General features: G+C 52.2%; 1 protein-coding gene across 1 annotated transcript in view; it reads right to left on the bottom strand.

Moving 5' to 3' along the window:
- The window catches only part of GALNT14 (polypeptide N-acetylgalactosaminyltransferase 14), a 125,855-nt gene that overhangs the window by 50,613 nt on the left and 55,111 nt on the right, over positions 1–20,131 (bottom strand). The window contains exons 3-5 of the mRNA XM_060026323.1: positions 8,700–8,798; positions 2,245–2,312; positions 122–187 (exon numbers count right to left, since the gene is read on the bottom strand). Of these exons, the coding sequence (XP_059882306.1) occupies positions 122–187; positions 2,245–2,312; positions 8,700–8,798 (233 nt within the window). The remainder of the gene's footprint in view (positions 1–121; positions 188–2,244; positions 2,313–8,699; positions 8,799–20,131) is intronic.

Here is a 20,131-nt window from a genome sequence, read left to right as displayed (position 1 = left end):
GAGGGACAATCGGCCGAGTGGGCGCCAGCGTCGCTCCATTGTCTGGGACCACACAGAACACGCGCCCAAACGCATCCCACCCCCACCCCCACCCCGGCCCCACCCAGCAGCACAGACCCACCTTGCCGCTCGTTATTGCGTAAGCATTTCACCTTGGGTAGCTTGAGGAGCTGTCTGCAGTCCTCGGCTGCAAAGACAAGAGGTCATGTGGATTGAGCGCCTGGGGGTGGAGGTGAGCGGCAGCCCTGCCTGCCGTCCCCGCCCCCAACCACGGTGCCCTGCCTTGAAGCCAGGGTGTTTGTGGGCTTTGGATGGGGCTGACTGACCACAGTTAGCAAAATACAACGTGGCCACAAGGGGGCCACTTTGGAGCAGGTCAGTCACACAGTGGCACCTGCGTACTTGCTGGAACACTGCCAGATGGGAAATCTTGGCATGGTCACCTGGGGACATTTCTGCTTTTTTATAGATCATTCAAAGCATGATCAGAGTCCTATTCACTTACATGGGGCCTGATAAAAAGCCACTGGGAGGCCGGAGAATGGATGAGACAAATTTTGGAGTTTCCTTTCAGTTCATGGACTCAATACAGGAGACCCTATTTGTTAGGGGATCCATCCGGTGTATCCCGTCACCCAGAGCTCGTTCAGCTCTCCACCATGCAGGGAAATGTGCTGGGATAGGCAAGAGACCCATCCTAGGCATTCACCCTGGGTCGCCCTGGCATGCCTGCCTGCCCCAGCACTCCTTGGCTCTGAACTCCACATCATAAGTTTTGATTTTGCTTCACTGGTTGGCCAACCTCAGCCTCTCTGCTTGGGTCTGGACTCTACAGAGTGACCACAAAGACTTAGAGGAGCTTCCTCGGAGCCAGGCGCTGTTCTAAGCACTTCAAATACGTTAACACGTTCATCCTTATGTAAGCCATATATATCATCGTTATCCCCATCTTATAGGCAAGGAAACTGATGTGCATAGAGGTCAATAATTTGCCCAAGGCACACAGCTAGTAAGTGAGTCAGTGACAGGTCTCGGATTTGAAGCCAGGCAGTTGGCTCCAGAGGCCATGCTCTAACCACTAAGCTATTCTGCTTCTAAGGGAATCCAGCAGCATTCCCGTCTCCAGCCTCAGTGCCAGCTACCTCCCAGCAGGACGAGTGTCTCCCCAGCTCCAACCCCTTTCTCACTAGGGAAGGGAGATCAGGTCACTGAATTTCAGAACTCAGGTCCGATCTGATTACCCTGGATCTGGTGCACAACCTACTTGTGCATGACTTCCAAGGTTCTGAGGCTGTGTCAGAGGTGTGGGTTTCCAGCCTTCCTACAGCACACCCCAGTGTGGTAGTGGCTCTGACGCCCAGCTTCAGGCATCAGGGCTGGTGGGGAGAGACTCCACTCTCCTGGGACTCGGAGCTATCCCCAGCGGCCATCACCTGCTTCCCCTGGTTTGCCACTGGGAAGAAGCGGTTCTGCATGCATGTGGCTGACTGCCTGCAGCAGTACTGGGGCTGGGATGACAGCTCTCGGAAGAGGAGCCAGCAATATCCGTACTTGAAGTGTAACAGTGCTTCTGCGATGATCGTACCTGATTGTCAAACTGAACACACCGGTGTCTGAAACCTCCCTCGTGCTTTTCTCGGGGAAAGTGGACTTGGACTGTGAATTTGGGTGGGACCCAGGTTCTTGGACAGGATGACTAGGGGATGGTAACGACCAGTGGTTGAAAGGTTGGAAGGCAGCTGCTCACTGTGTCATGGCCAAGTGATGGGACGTCCCCAAAACTGAACCCCCCTCCCCATGAGTCCTGCCATGGGAATGAAAGGAAGAGGGTAGGTGGCCTCAGCTCAGGCTGATGGATTATCAGAGTTTATGAGTGAGGAATCTCTAGTCATGGGCCCTGCTTCAGGGCTTGGGGTCTCTTTGAAGGTATGGGGTCTCTTCAAGTCCAGGAACGTAGGTTGGGGGCAGTGACACACATGCATACACACACCAAACCCATCAAGAATCTACTGAATTGATCTGGTTAGATCCTCAAAGACTCATGGCAGAGAACCCAAGACATTGTTTCTCAAATGTAAGGTTTATGTACTCCTTGAGCCCCGCCTGGACACTCAATGTCTTCCAACCTACTGTAAACCCAGGCTTCTTCCACCCCCAGGGAAGCAGTGGGCTCACCTCTGCTGGTTACACAGGGGCTGGGAACAGACATCTGTGTCCACAGCACAGGAGAGCGATGGTACTTACGGTCACTGCTGAAGTCATCGACTAATATGATTTCCTTGAGGAGATTCATAGGGGTGCGGTTTAATATGCTGTGAGATTGAAAGAGGAAAGATCGTTATGACTTCCAGCGGCAAATACATGTATAAACCTGAGCTTTATTTTTTATTTTTTTTGCGGTACGTGGGCCTCTCACCGTTGTGGCCTCTCCCATTGCGGAGCACAGGCTCCGGACAGGCAGGGTCAGTGGTCATGGCTCACGGGCCCAGCCACTCCGCGGCATGTGGGATCTTCCCGGACCGGGGCACGAACCCGCGTCCCGTGCATCGGCAGGCGGACTCTCAACCACGGTGCCACCAGGGAAGCCCTCAACCTGAGCTTTAAATAGACACCAGTGCATTTGAAGAATAAAACTCAGAACAACCGAAAAACTTTGTCCAGTCACACTGCTCACTGTGAGCCACTGGGACACAACTCTGCTGTGTCTTAGTGAATGTCACCACCACCCACATAGCACCCAGAGATCCGGTGCCACCCTCATTGACCCTCCCTCTCCCCGAAATCCTGCATCACACCAGTGACCAAGATGTGCTGGTTTTCCTTGAAAAGTATCACTCAGATCACCTTCACCTCTTATACCTCCAACCTGATCCAACCTCTTCTGCCTGTTTTGTTTCAGTAGCCCGACCTGTCAGGCCATCCTCCCGTGACCTCCAGAGTGGGCTTTCTGAAGCATAGATCTGACCTCCGATCGTGTGACTTTCCTCACTAATGCAAGTGCATAGGTTGACAAAAGGCTCCCCACAATCTACACCCCAAACCCTCAGCACGCTCTTCACGGCTTTTCCCGACCTGGAGCCAGCCCTCTTTCCAGCCTCCTCGTGCCCAGTGCCTTTATCTGGAGACATCCTGCTGGTTACAACCGAGGGCCGTTCTCCTACCGCTGCCACAGCGTGAAATGCCCCTCCTGTGCCACAAGGATCCATTCAAATGTCACTTCCTCCCTAGCGCCTTTCCAAGCCACTTAGTGAGAATGAACTGCTTCCTCCTCTGGGGTCCCTCAGCTGTTTGTATCTGAAGCTTCCTGCGGCTCTCACGCCAGCCTGACTCCAAGGGCTGGTTTTGTTGGCCCATCAAAATGGCCACCTCCCCGGCGGCAGAGGCCTTATCAAGCTACTGTCTGTACTGCCAGAGTCCAGCTGTGCCTTGGCCCATGACCATTCACTCCATTTAGTGCACACCTACTATGTGCTGGGCGCTGGGTGTATGATGAGGATCAAAGGAGATGTGAGCTCTGTGAGAAGCTTGTGGTCCAGGAGCTACTTACTACAGGCTGTGTAATCTTGGGCAGGTTACTTTACTGCTCTGTGCAGTAAAGTATTCCCATCTGTATAACAGGGATAATAATAGCACCTATCACTCACAGGGCTGTTGGGAGAATTAAAGGAGAATGTTTCTAAAACATTTAGCACAGTGTCTGCTGGTAACAGTGATAAAAAGTGTAGCAATTATTACTGTTCTGTGCATCAGTGGTGACTTTTGAATTGACTTCATTTCCTCTCCTGTGCTGTGGATCTGTACCCACAGGTCAAGGTTAGGTTTCTGGGTTCATTCTGGGTTTCAGGCCTGAGGTGGCTGGATCCTGCTTCTCCTGAACATGCCAAACTGCACGGTTCCTCAGAAACATTCCCGGGCCACACCACCCACCGTGGGGCACCCAGCGCCCTGCGTGTATTGAGGACGGGGTTCAGATGGGCGCTGGCGGAGGCGTGTGTGCACCGGAGCCCTGTTTCTGGTGAGCTGTCCTTTCTAAGCAGGATGCAGAGACTTTCCAGGAGAACTGCGCCTGGAGCTACCTTTATTCATGAAACTGTAGTTCTCACCATGGCAACTAGTGTGAGGGGGAGAGAGGAACCCCAACCCCAAGCCCTGAGCCCGCTGTTGGGAGGTGGGGACAGGGCAGGCAGGAGGTGGTGGGAGGGAACCCTCGCCACGATCATCCGAAAGGAAACACACCAAACCCAACAACCAGCCCTCTAATCAGAGTGGGATGGGGAGAGCGAGGCTGAGAGAGAGGGAAAAGTTGCTGGAAGAATACCCTCTAATGAGGTTTGATTATGGCTGTAGCTTCTGCACGCGATCTCCCCAAATCCCTGCCGGCTCTTTGAAATTCAAGAGTTGTCTTCTGTGAACATCAAAAGGTAAATCGCGTGCAGCTCTGTGCTGGTTGAACTGAGAGATGATTAGCGAATGAAAAATGTCCAGGGTTTAAAAAAGGAAAAAAAAAAAAAAAGAATGAAATCGTCAGCGGTAAGTGCTAATTACACCATTTCCTAGTGACACCTGGCTGGTTTTTGCTCCTCTAAACAGAGCAATTGGAGTGATGGTAGGGGCACCGAAAAAGTGACTCGGGGCTGGGAGGGCCTGAGATGGGCAGGTGGTCTGGGTGCCTGGGGTGGCTGGAGAAGGAGACAGGTCAAGTCCAGCCCAGGGGACCTGGCTCGGCCCAGATGGTCCCCCTGGGTCCTCTCTTCTGCACACCCCACCTTCATCCCCTGGACCCTGGTGGCTTCCATCTCCCTCCTTTGGTCTCACCAGTTCTCCGCCAGGACAGCTCACCAGTCCCTCTACAGCCAAGCCGACCCTCCCTTTCCTCCAGGGCCCGGCTTTTTCCTTGCTTCACCCCCACTGCACTGTTCTGAGCCCTTTCTTTTCACAGCCTAGCAGGGGAGTGAGTGCTCGCCTCATGGGAGCATCGGGGGTCACACTCGTCCTGGGAATTATCCTGAGTCTCCTACCCACAGCTCGCTCTCTGCCACAGGGCGGCTGCCAGCAGCGTCTACACCTTCTGCCCGCCGCGCCCTAACCATGGGGCCCCCCGGAACCCCCTGAGAGATGGCAGGTACAGCAGCGTGGGAGGCCAGGCAGCCTCTACCATCCACTACTATGCGATCCTGAGCAAGACACCGGGAAGGTCCCAGCCTTCATTTCCATCTGTAATTACAGCTTCCTTGCAAAGGCAGGTGATGTTACTACTTGACCTACTCCACAGGCTATTGTGTGTGTGAAATGAGGAAATGTATTTGAAATTGCTTTGAGAACTGCACGGGGCTACAGGCAGGCAGCGTTTATCAGACGTTCCACAACTACCAGTTGAATGAAGACCTGGGGCCGGTTGACAGTTGAGTTTAGTTGTTCTGGAGCCAGACCGACTTGGGTTCGAGTGCTGTGTCTGCGGATCTGCCATTCACTAACCGGAGAGCTTCAGGAAGTACTGAACTGTCAGCACACTGCCTCGCCACAGAAAAGGAGCTTAGCACCCTGCCTGGTGCCCAGCAGCTGCTCCCGGAATCTGAGGACTGACAATGATGGCGATACCGGTTCTCAACGTGTGATCCCAGAACCAGCAGCATCAGTATCACCTGGGGACCTGTTAGAAATGCAAAACCTTGGGCCCCACTCTAGACCTACTGAGCTGGAATACGTGGGGATGGGGCCCAAGAAACCACGTTTTAACGAGCCCTCCAGGGGATTCTGATGTCTGCTCAAGCTTGAGAGCCACAGCCTCAGAACCCTGCTGCCTACCCAGGCTCACTGTGCCGGGCACTGTTCCAAGGCCTTCACCTACCTGAAGTCATTCACTCCTCTCCACAATCAGGTGAGGCAGTTATTACCAGTATTCCTTGTTTGGCAGAAAAGGAAACTGAGGCAGAGAGGTGAAGGAGGTGCCCAAGGTCACACGGCTGGTAAGGGCAGAGTGGGCAAATCTGGCCCCAGGGTCCAATCTCTTAACCACCTGAATCTGAGAGACTTCTCCTCTAAATCTAGGCTATTACCAAAAGCCACAGCAAGGAGATTCAAGCTACAAACTGGCCAGTCAGCATGGTCCGGAGCCCCCCTGGGAGGCAGGGGGCTGGAGGGCGCTCCAGAAGAAGGGGGCGGCCCTGGGTCTCACATATGCACGGGGTCTCGTGGCAACACCAGTCAAGATAAACCATTCTTCAGGGCTTTTCTCAGTCCTTAAGTGAGAAAAGTCCCCGAACTCATCAAGGCTGTGACTCTCTCTCTCTCCCCCCATCACCCACTACATCATGCCTCTGCCTGGCTCTGAGCGCCCCCATGTGTGCCTTCCCCCACCCCCCATCCCCGGCTAATGCAGGAGCTTGGGCAGGGATGGGCAGAGGGACCAAGGCCTGGCCAGGCACTGCATGGCAGGGACGAGAGGGCAACTCGGTCCTTCCCAGTTCCTCGAGCATCCTTCCCTTGCCAGAGCCTGGCAGCAAAGCCATGAGAATTCTAGAAAGTTAAAGATGAAAAGACGCCTTAGAAAAGATCCCTTCATCAACAAAAGTGAGATAGGAAGTGCTCTTCATTCAATTCTCTCTCAGTGGCTAGCGATTTATTTGTGCAACAGGATAGGGAGTAAAAGGGAGGTACGGATTCCCAAGGCAAAGGACACCTGGCCACGGAATTTCCTAGAAGTAATCTTTTTGCCTCCACCCCTAAAATTCACTTCCGCCCTGCCTGCTAATGATGTTAATGCCCGTCTGGTCATACCTGGCTCTTGGGCCCTAATTCTGATGTTTTCATGCAACACACTTGGGTCTGAGCCAGGGGCCTGGCTCACACTGAAGTTCCTGAGAGGCAGGAAAGAGGTCCTGAGCTCTCTCAGCAAAGCGCCCAGCAGAATTGGGGGTACAGTCTGGTACTTCATGGCGCCTTCTGAAGAGCATCGTGTTGATGGGCCCCAAGCCCCCTGCAGAGTGCAGGGCACCAGGGCCTCGGGGGAAGCCCTCCGTCAGGCCGGCAGACAGAGGCGCTGGGGCTGCACCCCTACTGCTCCCCACTTCCACCCAGGAAGTCAGAAACCCGAATCCTGGCTCCTGTGCTTCCCAGCTCTGTGGACTTGGCCTCCGTTCCCTACGTGCACCTGGACTTCACAAGGTTCGATGGGGCTCCAACTGAAGTGAGAGAGAAAATGTGTTCTGTGGGGCTTCCCTGGTGGTGCAGTGGTTGAGAGTCCGCCTGCCGATGCAGGGGACACGGGTTCGTGCCCCGGTCCTGGAAGATCCCACATGCCGCGGAGCGGCTGGGCCTGTGAGCCATGGCCCCTGAGCCTGCACGTCTGGAGCCTGTGCTCCGCAACGGGAGAGGCCACAACAGTGAGAGGCCCGCGTACCGCAAAAAAAAAAAATGTGTTCTGTGGACCATAAAGCTCAGCATACGTTTAACATGTTAGTATTATTATCATAAAGTACCATCATTACTGTTATAAAGAGACGGAGAAGCAGCAGGAAGAGAACGAGAAATAAGTCTTAGAGCTGAGACGGGTGAGTCTGAGGGCAGCAGCTGAAGTGCCCCTGAGAACATAAACGTAGTGTAAGGAAAGCATGGGGGACCTGGGGTCCCCACATTATAATGGCCCCCAAATGTCCCAGGGTAATGTCTTCTTGTGGGAAATGTGACAGAACTTGAAACATGAAAGACCTTTCTATCACCATCTTTCCAGATGTGGCTAATGACCTATCCAAGGTCACAAGGCAAGGAAGTGGTAGGGTGGGGACTTGACCCAGGTCTTCAGACTCCAAGTGTGGTGCCTTTTTAGGTACCCCAGAGCCTCTTTTCTTTTCAGAGCTCACTAGCTGTGCAGACACAGGGATGGCTGCTCTGTGCCAGCACAGTCTCAGTCCCTTTACCTGAATTAACCAAAGCAGCTCTATGCCGTAGGACTAATTATTATGCCACAGGGAGGTGAGGTAAGACACGAATAAGATACAGGCCTTACCCGTCAGGAGTTCATTGAGGATCACATCTGGGAAAAATGCATTAAGTGCTAGAGTAGAGATGTGCAGAGAAGCAGCCCAGAAGAAGGCCCTCATGGTGTGTGTGTGTGTGTGTGTGTGTGTGTGTGTGTGTGTGTGTGTGTGCGTGCGTGCGCGCGTGTGTGTGTGTGCGCGTGTGTGTGTGCGCGCGCGCGAGCATGTGTTGAGGGGGATGGAGGTGCGTGGCATCAGAAGACTCCTCCAAGGAAGAGAAGAGGTCAGCCTGGAAGGCAGGAGTCTCTCTTGGATGCTTTTGGCAGACCCCAGTTCTAATCCCAGACTGATGCTGGGGGTGGAGGATGTACTCAGCCTTAGAGCCCCAGCTTCCTCATCATCTGTGAAAATGAGAACTCATGTTCTAGAGGCAGTCTACGCAGTGGTTAAGGGCAAGTGCTCTGGGACCAAGTCCTCTATGACTTCCAGTGACCTTCTATAAGTAACCCGATGCCTCAGGCCTCTATCTTTCCTCCTGTATAATGGGATAATAGCCGCCCTCATAGGAGCGTGAGGAGTGACTACTAGCGGATACATGTGGAGTGTGCTGAACAGTGCCTGGCAGGTACTTAGAAACACTTGAACTGGTCCCCCTCCCCACGCGGGCAGACATGCCCTCGCCAAGTGCCAGCCTGGAAGGCTGACACACGGGAAAGCTCTTACCTGCGGATGGTTCTGAGCAGGGTGGAGCGGGCCTCGTTGTGGAAGGTGATGATGATGCTGGTGGGAGGGAGGTCCGTGCAGTACCCCAGCAGGGTGCATCTGGGGAAGGCAAGGCAGCGGGACAAGAAGACCTTTAGAGACAAAGCAGATCTCAAGGGCTGGAACCAAGGGCATCACTGGCATGGACAGATGCCTGGTGTCTGGTGGGGCCCCCTCCAGCTGCACAGCACTGTGTAAGACCCCAGGGCCTCACCTGGCCCTACGGGGGAGCCCAGGAAGCTCCGAGAATGATTAGAGCTGAATCTCCCACCACCTCGGGGAAACTTGGGCCTGGAGTCGAATTAAGTTGACATACAGAACATAAATGTGGGATTTGCCGCGTGCCTGGGTTACAGCACATAGTTCCTGGTAGCCACATAAGCCCACCCCCGAGCCTTGGGCTCTGCTGCCCAGTCTGTGTCCCTCCCAGCCTGCCAAGGCCTCCCTGTGTTCTGGGCCAGCAGCTCCAGCCCACCACACCACGCTGACCCCTGACTTCCGGCCACACACACCGAAATCTGGCATATTTAAAGAGGCAGAGCCCTAAAACCCAGCGTTCGTAGGAAAACCCCATCTTGAAAAAGCATTCACTTCCCCATGTCCAGGATCATTTTGTATGACAATTACATGCGGGGTAATACCAAGTTGATACCTCACTGCAAGTGAAAATTGTAGCCCGCAGCCCGAAAATTACTATAATAATGGAAATAAACCCACCAAGTGAGGCTGGGGCCACCAGGGGCGATCCTGGGTAAACACTGCCTCCTGTTTCTCGCTGTTCCAGGGGTATTAAACGAGGAAGTAAATAACAGATGTTTGGTGAGTCAAACATTTCCTCTCCTCATTTTCTACTTTCTTCCTAGGCCTGGGGCTTTCTTGGGGCTTTTAACTTGGGATCCAGAGACCCAAGGATGGACTTCAAGGGGGCTGTGAGCCCTCTGACATTGTTTGCAAACTTGTAACACAAATGTGTTTTTATTCTCTTCCCTGGGAAGATGGTTCATAGCTTTCAGTAGATTCTCAAAGAGGTCTGTGGCCTGAAACACTTAAGAACCTCAATCCTAGGCCCATGGGCATGACGTCCGTTTGGCCTCCCTAATAATTCTGAACACTTTTTCCTACAAGAGCAAACCCTAAAATAAGAGGACTTACACAGACAAGGCAGGGCTGTTGTGCTCAGGACCTGAGCACAGACTGGGATGGGTCAGCCACAAGGAGCCAAGAATTGGGAAAGGAAGGCCCCAGGGGAAGAGACAGTGGAAAGGCTGGTCATGACCTTCAGACCTGCCTGTGCTCCCCCCACAGAGACAACGTCTCACCACATCACGTCAGCTCCACCTCCTAATTAATCCCCACCCCCTGAACCCACCTCTCCTTTCTAGTCCCCATGGGCCCAGCTCAGAGAGTCTTTACTCCTCTGGGGGATTCCTGCAGCAGTCTCCTGACCAGTCATCTTGCCTCCACCCTCTGCCCCTGCCAGTCATGTCCAGTCTACCACAAAGCTCTGCCCAGGTGTTCCTCTGGCCTGAAGCCTTCAGTGGCTCCTGATAAAGAAAGTCCAAACTCCCTATCACAGCCTTCAAGACCTTCCACAATTGCAACTTCATATGCTGCCATAGCTTTCTGCCACTGCTCTCACTATTACCTCTGCATGGAGCAGTGTCCTTTCTCTTTTCGCCACCTGTTGAACTCCTACTCATCCTTCAAGACCCAGAGCAAATACCTCTTGTCTGCAAAGGCGTTCCATACTCCCCCAGATAGGTAATGACCTGTGCTTTGTGCTCCCATAATTTTGTACATATCTCTCTCCTGGCATTTCTCAAGATGGACTATCTCCCCCACTTGACTATGAGCTCCTCTAGGGAAGGACCCTTGTCTATCTCCATGTCCCTAGAACAAGAGATAAGTATATCAGATGCCCATTCATGGAGAAAGAGAGAAAGAAATTCAGGAAATGCATTCCTAGGTCAGCTGATGACTTAGCCTTTTATGCTTTTAAAAGGGGAGGTATATAGTTCTGTCCCTCACTGAATCAGGGCTAGCTTATAGGATTAACAGAAAATGATGGAAGTGACAGTGTGTGACTTCTAAGGCTAAATCATAAAAGCACCGAAGACTCTGCCTTGGCCACTTGGAGGAAAGCCAGCTGCCATGCTGTGAGGACACCCAAGCAGTCCTGTGGAGTGATGCTGACGTGTGTTGGAACTGAGGTCTCCTGCGCACCGCCGGCACCAACTTGCCAGACACAGGAACGAGCTCCCCTGGAAGTGAGTCCACCAGCTCTAGTCAAGCCTTCAGATGATGGCAGCTCTAGCAGCTCCAAGCCTGAACCGCCCAGCCAAGATGCTCTGAATTCCTACCTCACAGAGACCATAAGGACGATCAATGATTCCTGTTGTTTTAAGCCACTAAAGTTTGGGGGTGATTTGTTGTTCATTAAATAACCATTATAAAAGAGGAGGAAAATGCCTTGAAATGGCCCCTAGTGAGAAGAGGCCTTGGACTTGCCTACCTTTGGATTCAGACCTGAGTCTAAGCTGGGAGCAGTGGGGAGGGAGGAGGGCAGGGGGCTGGCAGAGGTGGACTTGGGGCGGGGGGGGGGTCCCTCGACTGGTGTGCTGCAGGGTCCATGGCGGGCAAGGAGGGGCTGGGAGGGACCCAGGCAGAGGGGCAGGCGGCAGTGAGCACTGTCAGCACCAAGAGGAATGAGGGGGATGTCAGGGAGTGGAAGGATAATCATCTGTCTCCTTATAGGAAGGTGATAAACAGAGAGCTTAGCAGAACCTCCCTGCCTCCATCAGAGACGGGAGAGAAGACAGACGAGCGTGATGACTGAGAAGGCCGTGCTGCCAGGGCTGCGCTGAGGGTCAGGCCTGGGCACTGCGCTGGAGACGGCATCCCATTCCACACCCCGGGCGGTGATGGGATCCCAAATCCCAGCTTTTATGAGGTAAGCTATTCGGGGGCACGTTGGTGCAGGAGGTGCTGGGAGTTACCCGCTTAGAGAGCTTTTGGGGACGGGGCTCCTTTTCCTGCCTTGGAGGCATCCAGCTGGGAGGCAGGTGTATAGTCGCACAGCGACGCAGCAGCATGCATGTGGCGCTGGGAGAGCAGAGGGAAGCGGACCTCTGCCCGGGGATGGGGCAGGGGTGGGGTGAATGTGAAGAAGGCTTCATGGAGGAGGAGGTGCTGGATCTCACAGGGTGAGATAGGGACAGATGGACACACACAGGGTACAGCATCCCCGTCACAGCACGGTTCTGGACCTGCGGGCCGGATGCCCAGTGAGGCAGTTGGCAGAATACTGGCCCAGGGGTCTGGATACCACTGACCAGCTGCGAGACGGTGGGTAAACCAGCCACCTCTGCAGGCTGCTGTCTGCTCATCTGTGAAACAGAGCTTGGGCCCAAGGCTCTCCTGCTAAAGGTTCCCAGAGCATCAGTAACCAGAAGCTTTGATCATAGCTGACGCGCAATAAGCATGGTTGATTTGAACGAAAGGCTGTGAAGGCCGTTCTGCAGCGGAGGCTCAACTGTGTGGCTGGACATCCACATTTACTTTTCTAAGGCTCAGTATCTTCACCTGGAGAGTGGAGACAACAACTTTTAACTTGTAGATTTTTCCCCCTAAATTATTAATATGTTAGGTAATGATAGATGCTTGACAAATAGTGACTATCATTACTATTATTATTATTTTTCTTTTTGCGGTACGCAGGCCTCTCACTGCTGTGGCCTCTCCCGTTTGCGGAGCACAGGCTCCGGACGCGCAGGCTTAGCGGCCATGGCTCACGGGCCCAGCCGCTCCGCGGCATGTGGGATCCTCCCGGACCGGGGCACGAACCCGTGTACCCTGCATCGGCAGGCGGACTCTCAACCACTGCGCCACCGGGGAAGCCCTATCATTATTTTTAACATGACGTTTAAATCTGCAGACTCCTCCTCCCGCTGGGTGGAGCCAGATCTTGCACAGGCTGGAAAGGCGTCCTTAGTGAGTGGTTCTGCCCTGTCTGACAGCGGGTAAGGGGCACTGGGAGGCAAGAGGCGGTAAAGAGAGCAAAGAGAACATCAGTGTTAGAGAAAGGAACCTGGGCTGTGACGTCAGTGTGAATCCTGGATCTGCTGAAAACTGGCTGTGTGCCCCTGGGCACGTCCTTTACCTTCTCTGAGCCTCAGTGTCGTCACCTGTAAACTGAGGACAAATACCTCCCTTTCAGGCTTGTCTGTGGAGATTGCAGAGAATACAGGCAAAACACGTGGTGTTTCATAGCTGCTGAGTCAATGGTGGTGAGTAATATTATTGCATTGTGGTAAATATTACTGTAATAATAATATTGCCTCCAGGCAATGTTCAGTGCTTTTGGACAAGAACTACAAGCTCAGAGCTCAGCCAAGGCAGGAAGGGGCTTGGAGAGGACCTAGTCCAACCTCCTAAAGTGGGTGGAACTTGGCCCAACAGGCGTCCATTGGCGGCCGGGCTGCTTTGCTCCCGGGGCTCAGCCCCCTCCAGCCTCCTGCTCCTGCAGGATAAAGGACAGGGGCTCTTCCTCGAGGCTGGGCAGAAATCCCATAAGCGCCTCCTGTGTGCACAGGCCCAAGGGAGGGCAGGCCAGCAGGAGGCGGTGCATCACAGCTCTGAGGAACGGGCATCCCGGCTCCCGGCACTCAGCACTGTCTTCCTCCTGCCCCTGCTCTCAGCTCATGGTGCCTGGACTCATCCTCCGTCTCCTCGGACCCTCACAGCAGCCTCTGAGAACCTCTACTCCACAGATGAGAGCAACTGCGGCTCAGGATCTCACTCAAGCTCACACACCTGGTGAGCGGCCGAGATGAGCTGCGTCCAGGTTCCGTGACTTCTAATGTGGTAGTTGTCCCTAGCATCCACTGTGAACTCAACCTGGTTAAGGCACAGGAGCCCGAGGGGACAGGGCCCACCTCCCCAAGCCCTGCGCATGAGCCACCTGCCCTTCAAGGCCCAGGGGGGCTGCAGTCCCGCTTGGACGCGAGCCCTGGGCACTGGCAGCAACAAGGCCAAGGGGCCAGGAAAAATCCTTAAAACAGGCCACTGTGGGGACTCAGAATGTGCGTGGGCTTCCTGTGAGAGGATCTAAAAGATTCATCAAACGGCAAGATCTATCAGGGGCACCAGGGAAATGGAAAAAGCTGCCAACACTGAGATCTGGCTCCGGCAGATGGACGAGAAACATGTTTATAATTTATTAAAGATTCAGGGGTTTTACTGGAGAGAAGAGCTAGCGAGCAGGAAAGATGGGTGTGAGGGTGCAACCAGGAGGAAGGGCGGGACCACCGCTGCGTGCAGAGACAGATGCCAGCCCTGGGCTGCTGTCCTGATCGCCACAGCAGCTCCTGCATAACGCGCGCTCCTCTGAGCTGATTCTCCACCCGTAGTTTCCTTTTTGACTTTTCATTTTTTAAAGAAAGATTCAACTGACTTAATTTCTCCAAGTTCAGGTGGGTCTCACAGTGCTTCCTAAGCATCCATTTCCTGAGCGTTCAGTGTCATTTACTGGCTGAGGACGCTTCCAGAGAGGTGTTCTGAGATGCTAACGCCTGGCACGGGGTCAGAGCTTCCTCTTCCATCTCTTTCCATCTCTCCACCAGCCAATCGCTGCTCTGCTGCCTAGCCCGCCTCATCCCTGCACCTGAACAGGTGCCAAGCGGGGATTTAGAAACACCCCAAGTGAGGATGGCTGTCAGTTATCACAGAGCTGCAATGCTGTGCACATGCCTTTTATTTTATTGCACAAGCTCATTAAACTGGCAGCAGCCCGTAAACAGAGTGTTATGATGATCACCAGCCCCATTTTAGCACTGGGCAGCAGGGAGAAAAGATGAGGTCATAAATCAGAAACATTTGGGGGCTTCCCTGGTGGCTCAGTGGTTGAGAGTCCGCCTGCCGATGCAGGGGACGCGGGTTCGTGCCCCGGTCCGGGAAGATCCCACATGCCGCGGAGCGGCTGGGCCCATGAGCCATGGCCGCTGAGCCTGCGCGTCTGGGGCCTGTGCTCCGCAACGGGAGAGGACACAACAGTGAGAGGCCCGTGTACCGCAAAAAAAAAAATTAGAAACATTTGGGATTTTATTCTCGAGTGTGAAAACAGGAGGGAGTGATGGAGAGGCAGACCCAGTAACTTTGCAGCAGAGAGTACAGCATAATAATTATTATCACTAAAATGTCCAGAACTGACAATGGCTCTGTGTCTAGGAGGCAAACTCTCGAAGCGGGGGTCTGGCACCCCAGAGGGGAGGCTGAGGGCAGTTAGAGAAAGGGGAAAGGTCACACAAATATGCAGCATGACACAGTGGAAACCAGGCCTGGGGTGGGACACACTGGGCCAACCCTTTGCCACTTGGGAGCTGGGCAGTGACTTCCTGGATGAAATTATCTACCTCAGGGTAGGTTTTTTTTTTTTTAACATCGTTATTGGAGTATAATTGCTTTGCAATGGTGTGTTAGTTTCCGCTTTATAACAAAGTGAATCAGTTACACACATACACATGTTCCCATATCTCTTCCCTCTTGCCTCTCCCTCCCTCCCACCCTCCCTATCCCACCCCTCTAGGTGGTCACAAAGCACCGAGCTGATCTCCCTGTGCTATGCAGCTGCTTCCCACTAGCTATCTATTTTACGTTTGGTAGTGTATATATGTCCATGCCACTCTCTCACTTTGTCACAGCTTACCCTTCCCCCTCTCCATATCCTCAAGTCCATTCTCTAGTAAGTCTGTGTCTTTATTCCCATCTTGCCCCTAGGTTCTTCATGACCGTTTTTTTTTTCTTAGATTCCATATATATGTATTAGCATATGGTATTTGTTTTTCTCTTTCTGATTTACTTCACTCTAAGACAGACTCTAGGTCCACCCACCTGACTACAAATAACTCAATTTCGTTTCTTTTTATGGCTGAGTAATATGCCATTGTATATATGTGCCACATCTTCTTTATCCATTCATCTGTCGATGGATACTTAGGTTGCTTCCATGTCCTGGCTATTGTAAATAGAGCTGCAGTGAACATTGTGGTACATGACTCTTATTGAATTATGGTTTTCTCAGGGTATATGCCCAGTAGTGGGATTGCTGGGTCGTATGGTAATTCTATTTTTAGTTTTTTAAGGAACCTCCATGCTGTTCTCCATAGTGGCTGTATCAATTTACATTCCCACCAACAGTGCAAGAGGGTTCCCTTTTCTCCACACCCTCTCCAGCATTTATTGTTTTTAAACGACTACTTAGTGACCCCTGCTGCCAGGCACTGTCCTGAGCACCTCGCATATTTAAGGTTCACAGATAGCCCTGTGGGAGGGTGCACTGTTTAATGGATTCACTCAGGAGGAGAATGAGGCGCAGGGAGGTTAAGTAACTCACTGCAGCTAGTGGGCCCAGGCCTGCTGCATATCCTTGTCACCAAGCCACCACCTCTCCGTGCCAGCACCATTCCAGGCATCAGGGTATCCCTAGCTGCCGTCTGTCCCCTAGGTGTATTATGGGCCCTGCACACCATGTGGACCCCTGGGCTCACGCTCGATCACCATCCCCAAGGAGCAGCTTCTACCGAGCTCTAGAACCCAGCAGGCAGGGACAGGCTGCCTGCCGTTCTGGGGTAGTGACAGCAAGACTGGGACACTGCTGGCTGAGCCGCCACAGGAACATCCTAACAGGGGCTCCCACTTACGCCCAGATGGAGCCTGAAAGGGTGGGCACAGGGTGATTTCAACGAGGCCCTGGGAGGCACGTGAACCTGTTTTTAAGCAGAAAGCTACAGTTTGTCCCTCCGATTCCTGCAGGTCCAGAGCTCGCTCCAGAGGCCAGACCAGACAGAAAACGAAGGGGTTATCTTCTCCACGTGTGCCATTTGCCTGAACTCTACAGCTGCAAAGGCCAAGGGAAACAGGCATAAGCTGTGAAGCGGGGGTACGTAGGGCTAGTTTCCTGGGAGAACACTGTCCCCAAGGCAGTGACCACCTGGATTCCCTGCAGGTGGGTGGCACAGCCTTTCCTTGGTCCCCGTTTCCGTCTCTGTCCCCCTGTGTCCTCCACTATAGCCCAGAAGAGGTCCCAGGGAGACCACATCTCCTCCCCATTTTCCTGCCACCAACACCCCCCCCAAAGCTGACGTGTGTGAGGAAGAAAGGACGAGAGGGGAAAAGCTCTTGGCCCAGTGACCTTTCCAGAGCGTCAGCTCCCTCAGGACAGGGACCAAGAATACCTAATACATTTCCCAGCTCAGTTCTGTGCAAGGAAGCCTGCTCTCAGCTATGCGGAAAAGGAAGATGACCGAAAACTATAAAACGCCAAATCTATAATTGACCTCTAGGCTCAAACTTGACTCTTTAGAGGAGAAAAACACGAGCAGTATAAAAAGTATGACAGCTGTAAAACCAGAAATTCCTTTTAATCTCATTTCATGGGCGACACTATACACTGTAAGGCATGAAATTTTTAGTTCGTGTCAACTTCACTGGGATTTCACATGCAGATTAATTGGTTCATCCACATGAACATATACTGCTCCTACTTCTTGCCTCAAGTCACCCTCACTTAGCGTTATGGAAATCCTGCGTCTCATAAAAGACACTTAAGATAACAGTGAGATCTGCTATTCCATGACACGGCCACATTTTGAATTGCTGAGCATGTTACTTTTTTTTTTAAAGATTGTTTTTTGATGTGGACCATTTTTTTTAATGTCTTTATTGAATTTGCTTCTGTTTTATGTTTTGGTTTTTTGGCCGCAAGGCACGTGGGATCTTAGCTCCCCGACCAGGGATCAAACCCGCACCCCCTGCACTGGAAGGTGAAGTCTTAACCACTGGACTGTCAGGGAAGTCCCTGCTGAGCATGTTATTAAATTCTAGTATCCTGGGAAGGGGATAAGGGGGCCAGGGCAGGGAATTGAACTGCTTAGGAACTTGGTTGAGCTCTTGGTGGGCAGATGAAGGCCCCCAGCACCCACCTCCTTGTGTAATCTCTTAGCCTTGAATGTGGACTAAACCTCGTGTCTTGCTTCTAAGGAACAGACTACAGCTAAAGTGATGGGATGTCACTTTTGTGATTAGGTCACAAAAGACAGTGACTTCCATCTTTTTCGCTTGTATGTTTTGCTGAAGCAAGCTGCCATGAATGGGGAGCCCCACATGGCAAAGCACTGAAAGCAGCCTCTGGTCCATAGCCTGTGAGGGACCGAATCCTGCCAACAACCATGTCAGTGAACTTGGAAGAGAGTCCCCCCTGAGACGTGCCCTGAGATGCCTGCAACCCCAGCTGACACCTTGAACACTGCCTGTGGGAGACCCTGAAGGAAAGGACCCATCTTGGCCATGCCTGAATTCCTGACCCACAGAAACTGTGAGATGATAAACATTATTTTAAGCCACTAAGTTTCATGGTAATTTGTTATGCAGCAACAGACAATGAATACAGGTACCCTTAGCTCCTGAAAACCCGAGTCCACCAGGATTTCTCACTGCCCTGGGGTCAAAGGTAAATTCTCTTGGGTACTTGGTGGAAGAGCTATGCAAAGGCATCACGATTCTCCCAGCGCAGAGCTCCAGAGCTCCCACTTCATTCATGCTCTGTTGGCATCAAGATGTTGCTAGGTACAGGATTCCTATGGCCACAACGTACAGAGGGAAGTTCTTCAGGGGTACCTTTGGGGTTTGTTCCAGTCTTTAAAGATTCAGCTCCCTTAGGGCTTCTTAATATGAATCAAACACATAGAAAATTGTTGAGAGACTCTCTTCTCACTTCTCCCGTGGACGGTGCATAACTAGTACCCTTCCACACGCACAGAGGAGAAGTTAATTCATCTCATATAATGGATGTCATAGGGCTTTAAGGCTTGATTCACTTGAAGAAGTCCAGTAAAGAAAGGCTGACCTAGACGGTAACACAGACATCCCTCCACTCCATGAACACGAGGCCATTTGGCACAGCCCTTGGTCTCAGGCTGGGCCTATTTAGGCCAACAAATGCATTCCCTGTACCAACCATCGCCATGCTCTTGGTTGAATCTATCTGTCAGGCCAGCTCGGGGTCTGCAGTTCACTTCTTGCTCCTCGGAGAACCCTCTGGATTTCTTAGCCACCTACTTCCAGTAGCATCACATTTCTAAGACAACCTACATCTTGACAATTCTAGGGCACTTCCACCATCATTATTAATTGCAGGCTCCGCAAGCTCATCTTCCTGGCGATGTACCAATGCCCCAAGGGTTCTTTGCTGACATGCTGCAAAGCTAACTGGAGAGCGGTACACTAGGATGTAAGGGGCCATGTTGTCTGGAGGCCGCCAAAGGCTCAGTCTCTGCCGCTCTTTCGCAGCCCAGAGTAGCTGGGAGATCTTTCCCTCTCTGGCTCCATACAAACTCCTGGGCTGCTGCAATACTGGACTGGAATGGACCACAGAGCTCCTCTGGTTAGTCAGTCCCTACATTGTGAGCTGCTGGACTGCATCTCCAGAAGCCTACGCACGCTCTGAATAAAGTCTACAAGAGTCAAGTAAGTTTGGCACATGAGAAATACTGGAAAACTACTAGATTAACTTTTTGGTGATCCACCCATGCACACTAACATGTTAAAGGTTCTGAGACTTACACTAGCATCCTGTTTACCAAGCTTTGACCTCAAACCCTGCCCTAAAATCCTTCACATATCATGGGAACTCACATATTCACAGGATATATATATTGTATCAAGCCTACCACTTAACATCCTACCAAAAACCGAATTTTGTAACACACAGGTTTTAAAAGCATTGCTTCCAGCTCCCTCCTTTTTTAAAGATGTGCAAACTGAGGCCCAGAACAGTGAGCAAATGGACCTGCCACGTTCACCCTCTTGGCAGTGGCCAAGCTAAGATCTCCTAGCTCTTGGCTATTGAACTTGCTACTTCCTTAAAGCAGTCAGGCTTGGGGGGCCCTGTCAGATGGTTTAGAGAAGCCCCAGGCCCAGTCCACATGGGGTTACTGGCCACCTCTGCTTTCCAGTGCCCTTTTACCCCCTCAAAATATTCCCACCAAGGTCCCCATTACTTCTCTATGTTGCTAAATCTAACGGAAAATTTTCAGTCTTTTCCTTGCTTGTCATCTCCGTAGTAGTTAATATTGAGGGTCATACATCTCATTAAATGTTTGGATCTTTGCCGTTGGCTTTGGCAGAATCACCCTAGCATGGTTCTCCTCTTCTTAGGCTGTTTCTTGGTTTTCCTTTTCTTTCCCTCCTCTGAAATTCTGGTGCTCCTTTCGAAAATTCTCTCCTAAGCCATTCTCTCCTCAATCTTCCTTCCCTCTAGATTATTTTACTTGTTTCCAAGCCTTCAATTTCCCATCTGTTTTGCTGACGATCCCAACCCTAACCTTAATCTGATGAGC

Source organism: Delphinus delphis, chromosome 12 (genome assembly GCF_949987515.2).
Source record: "Delphinus delphis chromosome 12, mDelDel1.2, whole genome shotgun sequence".
In the NCBI taxonomy this organism is placed as follows: domain Eukaryota; kingdom Metazoa; phylum Chordata; class Mammalia; order Artiodactyla; family Delphinidae; genus Delphinus; species Delphinus delphis.
This window is presented reverse-complemented; position numbering and strand designations above follow the sequence as displayed.